The 14,081-nt window shown below is 46.9% G+C and overlaps 2 protein-coding genes across 2 annotated transcripts; both read left to right on the forward strand.

Moving 5' to 3' along the window:
* The first annotated feature begins 475 nt into the window (after positions 1 to 475).
* On the forward strand, positions 476 to 8,693 carry LOC110481290 (glutathione S-transferase theta-1). The gene is made up of 6 exons (XM_021549826.3): positions 476 to 651; positions 724 to 780; positions 3,630 to 3,717; positions 4,866 to 5,016; positions 7,180 to 7,356; positions 8,360 to 8,693. The coding sequence occupies exons 1-6, from the start codon at positions 540 to 542 to the stop codon at positions 8,558 to 8,560; spliced, it is 786 nt and encodes a 261-aa protein (XP_021405501.3). The 5' UTR covers positions 476 to 539; the 3' UTR covers positions 8,561 to 8,693.
* Positions 8,694 to 11,138: 2,445 nt separating this feature from the next.
* Positions 11,139 to 13,331, forward strand: LOC110481323 (D-dopachrome decarboxylase). The gene is made up of 3 exons (XM_021549873.2): positions 11,139 to 11,296; positions 11,365 to 11,540; positions 12,323 to 13,331. Exons 1-3 carry the CDS (start codon positions 11,189 to 11,191, stop codon positions 12,393 to 12,395), a joined length of 357 nt encoding a protein of 118 aa, XP_021405548.1. The 5' UTR covers positions 11,139 to 11,188; the 3' UTR covers positions 12,396 to 13,331.
* The last annotated feature ends 750 nt before the right edge of the window (positions 13,332 to 14,081 follow it).

The raw sequence follows: 14,081 nt of genomic DNA on the forward strand, positions 1-14,081 counted from the left end.
TGTTACAAAACTCAGCATTTACCTTGTGAAAGTCGTAGTGGGATGCCGTGGGTGAGCAGCTCCCAAACCCCTGCGGTGCCAGCAAAGCTGTGGAGCGGAGCGACAGCCCCGTCTCTCTTACTGCTTATTACCAGCCTCTTGTGATCCTGGTAATTGAGCGCTACTCCTGTCATTACTCACGTTACCTTTCCCTCCCTTCCCGAAGGAAAATGAATGAACACCATGCCAGCCACAGCGGGCCAGGGCCTCCTGACGCTGTGGCAAGGAGAACTCTGTAACCCCTATCCCAACTCCGGCCGTGCCTCCCGCCCCGGCTGAGGTGGGCTGTCCTGGGGCCCTCCGGCTCTCTCCAGTCCTGGCCACGGAGGAGAGCGGAGAGCACAAGGCACAGACCCCGCTCGCTCTGCTGCCGCCCGCACGGCCCGGGGGAGGGCAGGAGGGAGGGACGGAGGGCACCTCCCGCCCGGCGCGGCTCGGCCCCCGCGGGGCGGCTCCGGGCGGTCGGCGGCAGAGCCGCGGCTGCTCCCCGCCGGGTCGGGATGGGGCTGGAGCTGTACCTGGACCTGCTCTCGCAGCCCTGCCGCTCCATCTACATCTTCGCCCGCAGCAACAACATCCCCTTCGAGTTCAAGCACGTGGAGCTGTTCAAAGGTGGGGCGGGCGCGGCGGGGCGGGCGCGGCGCGGCGGGGCGCGGGCTCAGCCGCTCTCTTGGCTCTTGGCAGGCTCGGTGCTGGCGAGGAAGGCGGCGGCGGGGAGCGGCGCGGAGCGGCCCCGCGCAGGTGAGCGCCGGGCAGGGACGGGAGGGTCCCCACGGGGCTGGCGGAGGGTCGCTCTCACCGACACCGGGGCAACCCCTTCGCCCCCCGGCACTGGGGCTGCAGCGCGTCCTTCTGCCCGGTGCGAGGGAAGGACGAGCGCCCCGGGCCACCCGGGTGATGCTGGATCCCTGTGCTGCCCAGGGGCGTTGAACGGCTCCAGTTCCCAGAGTAGTCCCGTAGCTCTGCTGCGTCTATTTTTGTGGCTCTCCAAGGAATGTTCCTCTAGCCATTTCTAGCAAATTAGTCACTCTGACAGCCGAGGAGCGCTCTGGGAATGCTGTACTTTGCGGCAGCCCTGTTCAGGCTCCTCCAACTTTATGACTGTTGTCCATTTAAATGCTGCGTTTTCCTGTAAATTGTTACTTTTGCGCCTAAGGCAAAGCGCGTTACTTTGAAACCCTTGGTCGAGGATTAGAGGATAAGGTTGGTAAAAAGAGTGGGATTTCCCCACTTTCTATTTCCATAAAATCTTCTCTGCTGCTCTTTTCACTCACCAATAAACCTCCTTCTCCACACTATGACATAGGCTTAAGATTTCTTCATGTGTGTAGTCTGCCCTGCTTTTTGACTGTGGATACTCTGCTTGTTAAAGTTACATCTCAAAGCCCAACAATACACATTGTCTTTGTATCTATATCTATCTATATATCTGTACATCCATCCATCCTTGGGAGTCATCAAGAACTAATTACCCCAGGTACAACTGATGTTAAACAGAACTGTAAGTCAAGCCAACATCACAGGAATGATAAAGATGGACCACCCAATACCACTAAACAAAAAGGCTGGCTCTGCTGGCTGGAAGAGAGGCACAAGCTTAAGTTCTGCTGAACTGCAAATACAAGTATTGGTCTCTATTTTCATACAATAAGCAATGGGTCCCAATGAAGCAGCCTGGAGTTAGTGTTCACACCAAGGCATTTACCAGTTCACAGCTCAGTCAGAGTCTCAGCACGGGTCTTTTATGTCTATCTACAAACCAAAGTAACTGATTCCATCCCCAGGCTGTGGTGCTGGCTGTGTCACAGACACTGAACTACTGTCCAGCCTGCTGTTAGCTCCGTCAGGGAACAAATATCCTCAGTATTCCTGCTAGAACTGCTCTATGATGAAAGCTCTCTGAAATCTGATTCAAGCTGCCCTCACCCACTGCTTACTTCTCATATCCTTGTTTCTTAGTTCCCTGCTGCCCTGGATAATAAACACAGACAGCAGGACAACCAAACAGCTGGGTCTGACGAGGGATTGCTTGTTAGCTGTAAGCATCACTGAGTGGCAACTTTCTACTGCATTTTTCCAAAGGCCAGGTGAACACTAGAGATCTCAACAGGTCTGGGTGTGTGGTGACCAAAGGCCTTTGGGGCCATTCTAAAAGAACAAAACAAAGCAACTTCCCTGAGCGATTCCTTGCATGTAACATTTGTCTTGCTGTTTCTGTGATACAAATCATGGAGGTGAGACATCCAGTACTTTGCCCACTTTTGGACATTTTTATTTTTATACTCAATTTTCTCAGTTATTAGGCTTAACTTGTGCTTTCTGTCAGGCTATTATTTTTAAGAAGCCCTGCTTAGGGTTTCCTACCTCTCTGGACAGTGTTGCCTGGTTCTGCTGAGCAGATGGAACCTCTTACCCAGCTAAGCTGGAAGCCATATTCACAGCAGGCAGACAGAGACTTTTCCTAATGAAAGGGAAAATGTGGGTTGGAATCCCTTCAAATCACAGATGAGCGTAAACCTTAATCTCTGATGAAGCTACTTAACACTGGAATTAAAAAAAAAACAAACATCTTTTCAAAGAAGAAACAAGGTAGAGGCTAGTCAGCTGGAAAGGAGACCAAGTGGTAATGTATTTTCTGCTTGATTTAACTCATGTGAAATCGATACAAGGGAAAGCAGTCAGTAATTGTAATGCAGCAGCCTGCCTTCTCCCAGCCTTCCCAAACCAGATGCAAATAAACTTGTTTGTCCAGAGGCTGGTTTTATTTCCCAGAGATTATTTCCCACTGTACATTTGTCCAGTAATGTAGCCACTGCTACTGCTTCCTCAATGGGTACAAAGAGTTCTCAGAGATGCAGGTCACTGTAAGTTAATGATTCTTTTTCTTGACTTTTTTTGAACAAAGGGAGTTTTGTACAAGACCTCCTGCTGGTCATGCTGGTTTGATCAGGATTTGCACTCTAATTGTCATGTCTCTTCAGGAGAACTTAAAACAAGCAAAGCAAACAAATTCCTCACAGCTTTTCTTACTCAGGTGTTCCTGGGCTGTTGTGCAATTCCCTGGCATTTAACTGCAGACTGGCAAGTCTGGTGCCAGCAGTGGGAAACTGAAAGCCTGATTAGATAGCCAGCTGTTAATTCCTCCAAGGGACTGTGGAGTTTAAATTCTTATGGAATTGTGTCTTCCTCCTGTGTTTTCCTGTTGGAAGTAGGTTGACATGCAGAGCCAGGAGTGACACAGAGTCAGGAGTAGTGCAGGGTTGAGGTGTCTGAGCTTCCCTGCCCCTAGCCAATGTCTGTTCTGTCACTAAGTTCTGCAAGTATCCTGGTACCTGAGCCAAGCGAGAGAACTCCTGTTAGAAATATAAAAATATAAAGTGCTCCATGCCATGTGGCCACTCTGAGCCTGCTGCCTCTGCAGACAGCTCTTACACTGACTCTGCCATTTCATTACCTTTCACTTGTGAGCTATGACCCTATTGGGAAAACCTCACACTGTTCACTGATTATCCAGCTGGCTGCAGATATTTCATTTATTGTGAACTGGCAGATACACTTCTAACCTCAGACTTGTCTGTTCATGTTCTTAGGGCCATCGAATAGTGAAGGTGCAGGCAAAGTCAGCCTCTTGAAGAAAGTACCAGCGCTGAAGGATGGAGACTTCACCCTTGCAGAATGGTAAGAATTCAGTCCTTAGACTTCCTTGGGTACCAGCAATCTGTGCTGCATTCAGAAGATGTCATTCCCATGGGATAATTGAGGATCACAGAATATATTAACATGCTGGTTATTTTTAATAGTATAACCTCATTTGATCTCTTTCCATTTTCTGTTTGAATTATCTTTCAGAATGTAAACAACTCAGCTGACTTAGCTTCTTCATCTCACCCTGAATGCACTTACCTCAAAATGGGATTATAAACATTTCTGGGAGATGTTTCAAGCTTATAAAAATCCCTTTCACCCTAGGAAAAGAAATCCCTTCTACTCTAGGAAAGAATTCTGTTTATCTGAATTAGTTATAAAAGCTGAGAGAACATCTACACAGATAAAATTTAGACTTTACATTAAAAGATTATTATGGAGACTAGTTAATGATGTCATAATACTGAAACAATTGAACTATAGCAGTATCAGCATGGTAGGTGTGTCTGCATTTTCTTCCATTTTGCCAGCACATTTTCTGTGGTTTTTTTGGGGTTGTTGTTTTTGTTTTGGTTTTTGGTTTTTGGTTTTTTGGGTTTTTTTTGTAGTAATAGCCTGAGTATTGTTGCAAATGACTAAGATATTTTTCCATCTGACTTCTGCCAGTTAGTGAAAATATAAACATCTGGACAAACACAAAAAACACAAAAAGATTCAGTAGGATTTCCTTGCTGAGACTTCCACTGACTTCAGTGGAAGCTGCATGCTGGAGTCAGATCTGATGAAAAGGCAGCAATAACCCATCAGAGAGTTTCATTTAGTACACAGGCACAGAAACAGCACAGGTCTCAGAGAGATGGGTCAGAACAGGCAAGGAGCAAGTGGGGTTACCATCACTGATAATCATGGAGGTTCATTGTTTGTTTGACCCAGTACTGTCCAGCAGCACCACAGAACAGTGCAGTCATTTTCCAGCAGGTTAAAGTTTTCATGGAAGGGCACTGATGTCAACATGAATTAGATGCTTTTATATGGTCCCTAGACTCCACTGGAAATCCTGATTGGAATGTTTTTTAGTGGAAGAAAGAAGTTGAGAAGGAGCAGGAGAGGGAGCTTAGGCAAAAGCATTCTGCATCGTAACTGCCTGACCCCTTTCTTGTCTCCTGCTGGCGCGTGAGCAGCACTGCCATCCTGCTGTACCTGAGCAGAAAGTACAACACTCCTGACCACTGGTACCCCTCGGACATACAGAAACGGGCCCGGGTGGATGAGTACCTCTCCTGGCACCACACCAACATCCGGGCTAACGCCCCAAAGACCATGTGGATCAAGGTAAGGAGACTGGATGTAAAACGTGAGTGAAGTGATGTGGTCCTCAGTGAGAGTACCGAGCACCCTAACAGCCCCGGTTCACAGACAGTTTGTTGTGATTAAACAACAAACCTGGGCCATTCTGACTGAAAGGAGCTGTTAGAGAGGGAGCTGTTTCAAACTGATCAACATCAGGATCTGGCAAAAGCAGATTTGGCCATTTTGGTTTTTTCCTTAAACAAAATCTGGTACAGAAGAGAAGGTCTCAAACTCAACAGGCTTTCATTGCCTGGATTTGTGAGCAAATATGTAACAGACTTAGTATTGCTTCCAAGGGCCTCTCCCTCCCTAAACAGCTGTGCAGAGTGTGCACATGGGCAGAGTTTGGCTTTGGTGAACGTGTGTTTTGTTGCTGGAAGCAGAAAGACTTGCATTCTTCATAAGAGTTCCTGCAGCCTCTTAAGGGTGGAAATGCAGAAGGAGTCTTCTGCTTCCAGCATGCTTATGTGCTTCTCTGAAATATGCTCAGGGAGAGAGAGCAGAGAGGCACTGAGAGGCAGATTTTCTTCACTCAGTATAATCAGGTCAATTTACATTTAGGCAAAATTACCTGATCCATCCTGAGCCATTTAGTAGCAGATGATTTTGCTGGACACCTATTTCCAGCCATTTCACCAAACAGTTAATGCAACTATCCCTAGAGAGACCTAGGTGCAAGTATAGCTCTGCAAGGACAGCTGGTATGGAATTTCAGATGAAATCACAATTGCTTGTAAACAGGTAACTTCACTACTCCCTTGTGAAGTCTGCCCTTGTTTGTGCCTAACAAAGCATATCAGGACTCATTTATCTTCTTGAATTTATTGATAGTTGATTGTTTGGCTATAGAGTACAGAGGAGCAATTAAAATATGAGGCAGATTCATACAAGAAGCAGTTTCTTCCAGCTTCTGCATGCTGGAAGCCTGCAGTGCTCCAAGGGAAAGAAATCCAACTAATTGCTGCTGATGGTGATTACATAGCCCAGATGCAGAAAAGGTTCTCAGAATAACTGTAAATATGGAAACATATGAAGCCACCATGTAAGAAAAGCATGTTAGCTAGAAATGGGAGAAGACAGAAAATGGGAAGACAGTCCTGAGATAAGGAAAAGAAAGAAGACGCTGTTTCAAGTGATTTTACCCTAAGATCCCACCATGCATAATTGAAATCACTTAGGGAGAGAACTGGCCACAAATTTTCTGATGAAATGGATTCCACATGTATTTGGCCAAAATCCTGGCTTGGATTAAGCAATCCCAACTTGAATTGTTGCACATATGAGCAGTAAGTAGAAATCCAGTTCACTCGGGCTGTTGAAAATTGTGTTTATAATTTTGATTCTCTAAACAAACTGCACTTCTTTAGCTGTGGAAGGTGAAGGCAGCACAGCTGTGAAACACTGGGCTCCAGTGGTGCATACACCTCTGTGACTGGTGAAAAATATTGTGGAAAGGCAACTGCCTCCTGTGGCAGCAAGTCTGTGCAGATACAAGGACTGCACTTGTGTGATTGCTCCAGAAAATAGTTCTAGTGGTTTAAAGAATGGCGCTTTAAGCCACTGAAAGATTTGTGTAAAAGTGGTGTTGACCACTTCCAGCCTTGCTGGCTGCTGTCACACAGAGGAAGCCATTTCTGTGTCTCCAGGCATTGTTGATGAATTCTAGTCCTTCTGATGCTCCTGCCACAGCCACCACCATTCCCTCCTTTCTGGCACCCTGCGGGACAGGCAGCTGCCTGCACCACCCAGTTCCACAGCAGGGCAGCTCCTGGTAACACAGAGGATGTAGCAGGGGTGACTGTGGCAGAGATTTGTCTTCCCTAGAGCTGTTGCCTATTTTTCTTTTGTAGCCCAACAGGGTGGAGTGGGAGGGCACAGCTGCCAGGCACAAAATAAGGTGAAGATCCTTGATTTTGTTCTGCACATTGCTGCTGATTAGCTGGAGGTCACTGCTGTGGCAGGTCACACTTAGGACTGCTGGCATGGTCTCTGCCCAGGAGCTCTGTGGAGCTGCCACAGCTCATGAAGCTCTGCCATCCCCTTCTGTGGCTTAATTGCAGGCCACTGATGATCATGGGGTGTAACTTCAATTACTAGTACCAGAGAAGATGCTCATGTGTACTATGATGTCCCTTCTCTCCTCAGGTGTTGATTCCCCTCTTCACAGGGCAGCCTCTGGCCTCAGAGAAGCTCCAGGAGGTTATGGAGGGGCTGTCCACTTCCCTGAAGCAATTTGAGGAGAGGTTTCTGCAGGACAAGGCTTTTATCATTGGGAGTGAGATCTCCCTGGCAGATCTTGTGGCCATTGTGGAACTGATGCAAGTGAGTGCCTGGAGCGTGGTGAGGAAGTGTCAGCACAAGGAAAACAAATGCTGCTGAGCAGGGAGGGGACAGCACGGGGAAACTATTCACTAGCAGGAGAAGCAAGGCATATTTCAGCAGAACTGGCCTAAGACAATGAGGAGAATGTGGGAGTGGGTTCAGAACAGCAATGAAAATCAAAAGAAAAAGCTGTCTGCAACAGATCTCTTTTGTTTCTCATCTCTAGCAATAACTTTTTCTTCATTTTTTATCATTACTTTATTTTTAACCTCCAGAGAAGGAGGTAATATATATAAATGAGAAGCAATAGCAGACAGGTCTGATGAAATGAAACAACCATATAGGAATATTTCTATTATTCAAGAATATAATACTTGCCCATGCCATGTCTGGAAGATGAAAGAATTAAGCTCAGATAGAGGCAATCAAATTAAGTCTGTTACAAACTGGTTTTTCCCTGCCAGACCACCAGGGCCTGGATCCTTCAGCCCAGCAAGGATTTCTTTCTCCCAGTTCAGTGTCTAAGGGACTGAAAAACAGCAGTTCTGCTTCTCTACAGTGAATTTCAGAGAGTGGCACAGGCAGAAAGCAGATAGATTATGTTAGTTAGGGCACTGGTTCAGTTAAACATATTTTGTGCTGGGTGTTGCTGTACAATCCAGCACTCTGTACTGCAAACTGGGCAGTGGTCCCTGGGACTGCCAGCCCACCACATCTTCAGTGTCGTGGCTGAAAATCACTCACAGAATGTGCTTATCTATGCTGCACTGAACAGCTATTCCAGCCCCCAGGAACTGAGTTGTAAATATCCTTTAAAATACAAAGGTTAGCTTTTGTGTCCCCCAGAAAGCTACACTGACCAGAGATTTCCCTCCTTCCTACTGCTCCTCTGTGAGCTCTTCCTTTTTTCCCCTTTAATCTGCAAGTATATTTTTAGTGCCTGTTGTCTCAGTTAAGAAGTGACTGCCCCAAGCCTCACTGTTGCTTTCTCTCCCCTCTGCAGCCTGTTGGAGTTGGTTGTGACATCTTTGAAGACAGACCCAGGCTGAGGGAGTGGCGCAGGCGGGTGGAGGATGCTGTGGGGAAAGAGCTTTTTTTCCAAGCCCATGAGATGATCCTCAATATCAAAGAACTGAGCAATATTCAAATTGATCCACAGCTGAAAGAGCAACTGGCACCTGTGTTGATGAAGATGTTGAAATGAATTAACCTATCACAGCATTTTTCCTGCCCTTTTTTTTTTTTTCTTTTTAACTTCTTCTCTGACATCCAGTTCTCCATGTAATGGGCAAGAACACTGTAATTCTAATACAGAAATTACAGAGTGTTTCCCTATGGGCCAGGTCTTTCTTGTATCTTTGGTGGTGGAGGCTGGGGAATGTTTATGACCTAAAACATTAAATTTATACAGAAGGCTGAGGCCCTACAGGTCGCTTAACGTGCATCTGGATTTTATTTCAGTGTCAGTCTTCTCAGAGATGGTAGAGACAAGAATGGTATTTCCTGACAGAATTCAAGCCAGCCTACAAACTGGGGACATTAAAGAACTGAATGGATGAGGATGAGGATGATTGTTTCCAATTTTAACATTTGTACTGCAAAGTGTGCCTGATCCTCATCTTCCCAGCATGTGGCTGCACAGACAAGTAGAGCACAAAACTACTTCACAAAAGTGAAAAAAAAAAAAATTTAAAGGTTTCTTATTGTTGAGGCATCTTGTTTGGCTGTCCATTACATTCCACACATCTTTTTCCCTTGAAGTTCCTTTGAGAAATTTCTTTTTATTCATCTACAATGGTGAATCTTTATAATTCCTCAGTTTAACTACTGCTTTGGATTTCTGAAAGCCTGGCTTCTGTTGATGCTCTGTCTACAAGTGCATGTGTGGCAGCAGCTGTTCTAGGAAATTCATCCTGCTGGTGGTCACAGCCTTGGAATAACTGCCTACCTAAAAACCCACATTGATATTATATAGGGAGTACCCTGAAAGAATGCATTCACAGTGTTTCTGTAAAAGAGAATATAACAGTACACAAACTGGGTTTTTTTTCTATGGTAATACTGTAATAGCACATTTCTCCTAGGAAATGCAGAGAGGGAATAAATGCAGACATGCTCTTCTGAGCCTGTTTTGGATGGAAGTTCACCAAGTAAGTCACCCAGTGCAGCTGAAGTAATAAGAAGGATTTTGTGGCATTGAGCAACACATGCATCACAATAAAAGGGCAAAGAGTTCTTTTGGAGCTTTTGGGCTCTTTTTCTTGGCTGTTTGTTTCTGCTCAGTTGTAGCTCGAACACTAAATCCTTTTGTATTGCAGCACAATTTATGAGATAAAACTGAGCAAATCCAGCTATTTCCAGTTTCTTCAGTTGAAAATAACAAAATGTAAATGATGTAGAAATTGGTAGAATATATATCTTTATATTTCTGTTCATAAGTAGTTGTTGCCCTTACCCTAAAATCCTTGCCAAAAATTCTTCCTGTAAAAACTAAAACGAGTCATGGAATTCAGGAATTGCTTCTTTCACTAATCAAATAACTGTTTGTTATTTTTTTCCTTTAGTGCTACCATGTCTTGGCCAGTGACATTTTTTGCCAGCAAGTTCTAAAAAACCTGTTGTTTTCTCATGGTGATTTTCACCAAGGTTTCTGTTCTAGAAATCTTTGCCCAGCCTTCTTCCTGGCTGTTTTTCGCACATAACTCTGGGCCAGTATTGTCTTCACTAGCAGCAGTGAAGGCCAAGCAAAAAAAAACCCAAAAAGCAATTTAATCAGTTTTCATTAGCATTGTCTGGAATTGTGATTGTGTAATTGTAAAAAACCAATATGTCACATTACACAAGGCAAATTTTCCCAACAGTTTTGTACCTTAAATGATGACGTTTTAGTACAGCTGATTCATAACCTTTTATTGTAAAAGTGCTCATGGAACCTCACTGGACAGTAGCTCAGCCTCTGAGAAGCTTCTAATCTCTAGTTTGGACACCTGTGATCTGTAGATTAGACTGCTGCTGTGAGCCAGCGTGCCAGGTCACTTATCAACTTGGGAGTTCAAAGTCCTGATTGCTCAAAGTCCTTGTAATTAATACACGTTGGATAAAGCAGTAAACCTCTCTGCTTGCTTTTGAATTTTTTGTCATTTTGGTTAAGAGAAATTACCACACTTCCATTCTCAGCCCTCCCTGCACAAAGGTGTATGTTGTAGCGACCTGAAATGTTTTTCCAGTGGCAGTAAGGGCTGTCACAAAACTCATTCTAGGCATCCCTTAGTGAGATGTGATGGTTTTGGTCTCGCAGCCTCCAGTGCACACCCCAGCAATGCCCATTTGGGTGAGCCCGGCTGTTACTTTGTGCTCATGGGCGTTCTTTTCCCCATTCCCCGGGACCCCTCCTTCCTGCCCTGACAGGGTTGGCGGAGAGCCTGTCCAAAGCCTGGATAAACCCCTGACATTTCTTGTTCGTCCTCTTTGCCCCGCTCTCCCCATGGACATCACAGAATAAAGAGAGCTGCACCAACATATATCGGGGTAAGAGCCTCTTTGGGAAATCTTTGCCCTCTCCTGATATTCCTCCCCTCACAGCCTCGGGTCTCTGGGTTAGCCTGATAATTTAGGAGGCCGAGAGGGGGGAAACCATCACCCGGCAGGCAGTCGGTGCAGCTGGGCTGAAGCGCGGTGACCCGCCCGAGGCCGGCGCGGAGCGAGGGGCGCTGCGGGGCTGCGCGCTGCGCGGGCGGTCCCGGCGCTGAGCCCGCCCCGCGCCGGGCGGCTCCGGGGCCGGACCGGGGCCGGACCGGGGCCGGGGCCGGACCGGGGCCGGGGCAGCAGCGCCATGCCGTTCGTGGAGCTGGACACCAGCCTGCCGGCCGAGCGGCTCCCGCCGGGGCTGGCGCACACCCTGTGCGCCGCCGCCGCGGACATCCTGGGCAAACCGGCGGAGGTGAGCGGGGCCGGGCGGGGGGCGGCGGGGCCGGAGGCGGCGGGGGCTGACCGTGGCTGTCCCGGCAGCGGGTGAACGTGACGGTGCGGAGCGGGCTGCCCATGGTGCTGTCGGGCTCGGCCGAGCCCTGCGCGCAGCTGGTCGTCTCGTCCATCGGCGTGGTGGGCACGGCGGAGCAGAACAAGGGGCACAGCGCCCGCTTCTTCGACCTCCTGACGGCGCAGCTGGGCCTCGGCCCCGAGCGGTGAGTGCGGCCCGGCGGGGGTCGGCCTGGGCACCGTGCTCGCCCCAAGGGCAACGGGAGCGTCCTCCCGGCGGGCCTACAGGCCTCTGTGCTCCGTGGAACACGACAAACAAGTGCCAAGGGGATGTTCAGAGCACTGGAGATAGTGGCAGTTCCCGTGGCCTCCCGGAGACTAAGTGGTAATACAGATCCAAGACGACATTGCAAACACTAAGTGCTCGGGGATGCTGAATCCCTGACATGTGGTTTGGAGCCAGATAAAACTACAGACTGGCACTTGTTGAACAGTCTGGGCATTACTGTTCTCTGAAGATCAGTAGTTACAGCGGGTGAAACTGCTGTGAGACACCACTGGAATTGGTAGAGCTTCACCCTGCCAGGGTGTCACCCTTCCAAATGCTGGAACAAGGCTGTTCCTGAAGGTCAGCCATGTCCGTCTCTGCTTGTCTTACCCATCTCCCCAAAGGAGAGTGATAATAGTACTTCCCTGCCTCTTGGGTGCTGTCAGGATAAATCCCTGACAAGATTATGCACTACATGAATCCTTTTAAAATGGACAAGTATGTCATTGAAAGTGTTGAAATACAGACTGGTTTTGTTTGTGTGGGTGAAATGTGTTTGTACTCTGACCCATACACAGCTTATATTTCCTTCTGTTAAATGAACACCCTGAAGTGTAAGACAGAGAGACCCTAGTGCAGATTTTCTACTATGTTACAAACTGGGCAGCAATAATTGTAAAATTATGTTTCTTGTCCATGTTTTTGCTTTATACCCAAAAGGATTCTCATCCGCTTTTACCCACTGGAGCCCTGGCAGATTGGCAAGAACAGGACAGTCATGACATTCCTGTGATCCTTGGAGCGGCTGCTGGAACAAAGCCATGATGAAGGCAACCCAGAGATGATCGGCTGTGTCTGTCTACTTGTTTCCTCTTGTGATCAAATCTGTGTATCTTGATTCACCTTTGTCTTTGCATCTTGTACACACAAAGCTCAAGCGTGAGGCAATCAGCTGTACTGGTTTTACTGAAATAGTTCAAAGTCTTTGTCTCAAGCTCAGGCCTAGACAAAGGCTGCTTGTAGCAGTAAAAAGTTTAATTCTAGAACATTTAGCTTTACAGAGGACCAGAAAGACTCTGAGGTTTATCTAGTTTTTCTCCCAGTTTGAAAGGCAGAAAAAAAAAATCCTTTTTTTCTGTTTCTCTGTGGCAGCAGAAGGGTCTTAGGCCAGCAAAGATGACCTGGAAGTCAAATTCTTTTATTTTTCAGGTTCCCCTGAAAGCCCTTTCTAGAAAGAGAGGTGAGTACTGGGAGAGTTTAGGCATTGCAGGCTCATATCAGATCTTGTGCTCTGTGCTCTGTCATTGCCACCTCCTGTGACTGCTCCTGCAAAGTGTTCCTTGTTCACAAGGTTTCCAGGGCTCAATGTCTGTTGCTGATGGCAGTGTCTGGAGGAGGGAGTCACTTCTGAAGACCTGCACTGTGCCACCAGAAAATACTTTGAAGTTTCTGCTACTGCCTGCTTTAATTCCTGTTGTTCACTGTTCAGAGTCCTTTTCCTCGCTGTTATGGGGAGTTTTGGGATGATACAGCATCTCACTGTGATCTGTGGCTGATGTTTCCGGCTCAGTGTCCCTGCAGAGAAGTGTTTTAGGTTTTTAGCACCTATATACTCCCTTACTTTATACCTAGAATGCACAGGGCATTTTATTAAAATGAAAACAAGGTACTTTTTGTGTACAATGTTGCCTCTGCCTTCTGCTGCTAATAAAATAATGTATCAGTTCCCTTTCACTGTGTGAATTGGTCAGCTGGAGGTCAGGGAGCTCGGCAGAACTGAGAGCACATCCCTGGGACATGGGGGTGCATGAGAACACAAGGCTGAAAGGGGCTGCTGTGCTCCTTCATCATTCTAAATGGAGTTTTATTTGTTTATGGCTTGAAGTATCTTCTAATTACCATTTAATTGTTCCCTGTACACCATAAATGACTTCTATGTTTGACAAATCTGACAGGAATACAATACCAAACATAAATTTGTGTATCAGGCTGGGGGGCTACACTTTATCTGGTTAATGAACTGTAGCAAAGCTTCTTTTGATAAGTATCAGTTTACTGGCTCACAGCACTGGGGTTTGTAGGTCTTAAGTGCTTGGACACAGACATTATGACTGCCCAGGTCCCTCCACTTTCTAAGGAGATCTTTTCAATCAAAAGTTGTTGAAACTCAGGCAACGACCAGGTGCGTGACCTGAGTCTGAGAACACTGACTCGACAGTGCTGTGGTGCAGAGAAGGGAGTGGACAGCCCTGGCTTTGCACCAGCTTGAAGTGAATATTCTGAAATGCAGAAAATAATCTCACTTTAATTCTGATCTGCAGGTGGTTAATTTCCGGGAGGTCCGTCTGCCTCCTGAAGTAACAACCACAGACCCTTGCCAAAACCTTTGTTTCCTTCAGACAAAACTTGCTCAGCCCTAGACCCCAGCTCTCTTGGTTTTGGGCCATGCTGGCCACCCTGGGGATTTCTGCAGACTCTG

The sequence above is a fragment of the Lonchura striata genome, chromosome 18, assembly GCF_046129695.1.
Source record: "Lonchura striata isolate bLonStr1 chromosome 18, bLonStr1.mat, whole genome shotgun sequence".
Classification (NCBI taxonomy): Eukaryota; Metazoa; Chordata; class Aves; order Passeriformes; family Estrildidae; genus Lonchura; species Lonchura striata.

Coding starts and splice junctions, on each gene's coding strand:
- LOC110481290 (XM_021549826.3), top strand. CDS start 540: ATGGGGCTGGAGCTGTACCTGGACCTGCTCTCGCAGCCCTGCCGCTCC. Junction 652..723: donor GCACGTGGAGCTGTTCAAAG/GTGGGGCGGGCG, acceptor GGCTCTTGGCAG/GCTCGGTGCTGGCGAGGAAG. Junction 7,357..8,359: donor CCATTGTGGAACTGATGCAA/GTGAGTGCCTGG, acceptor TCCCCTCTGCAG/CCTGTTGGAGTTGGTTGTGA.
- LOC110481323 (XM_021549873.2), top strand. CDS start 11,189: ATGCCGTTCGTGGAGCTGGACACCAGCCTGCCGGCCGAGCGGCTCCCG. Junction 11,297..11,364: donor TCCTGGGCAAACCGGCGGAG/GTGAGCGGGGCC, acceptor CTGTCCCGGCAG/CGGGTGAACGTGACGGTGCG. Junction 11,541..12,322: donor CTGGGCCTCGGCCCCGAGCG/GTGAGTGCGGCC, acceptor TATACCCAAAAG/GATTCTCATCCGCTTTTACC.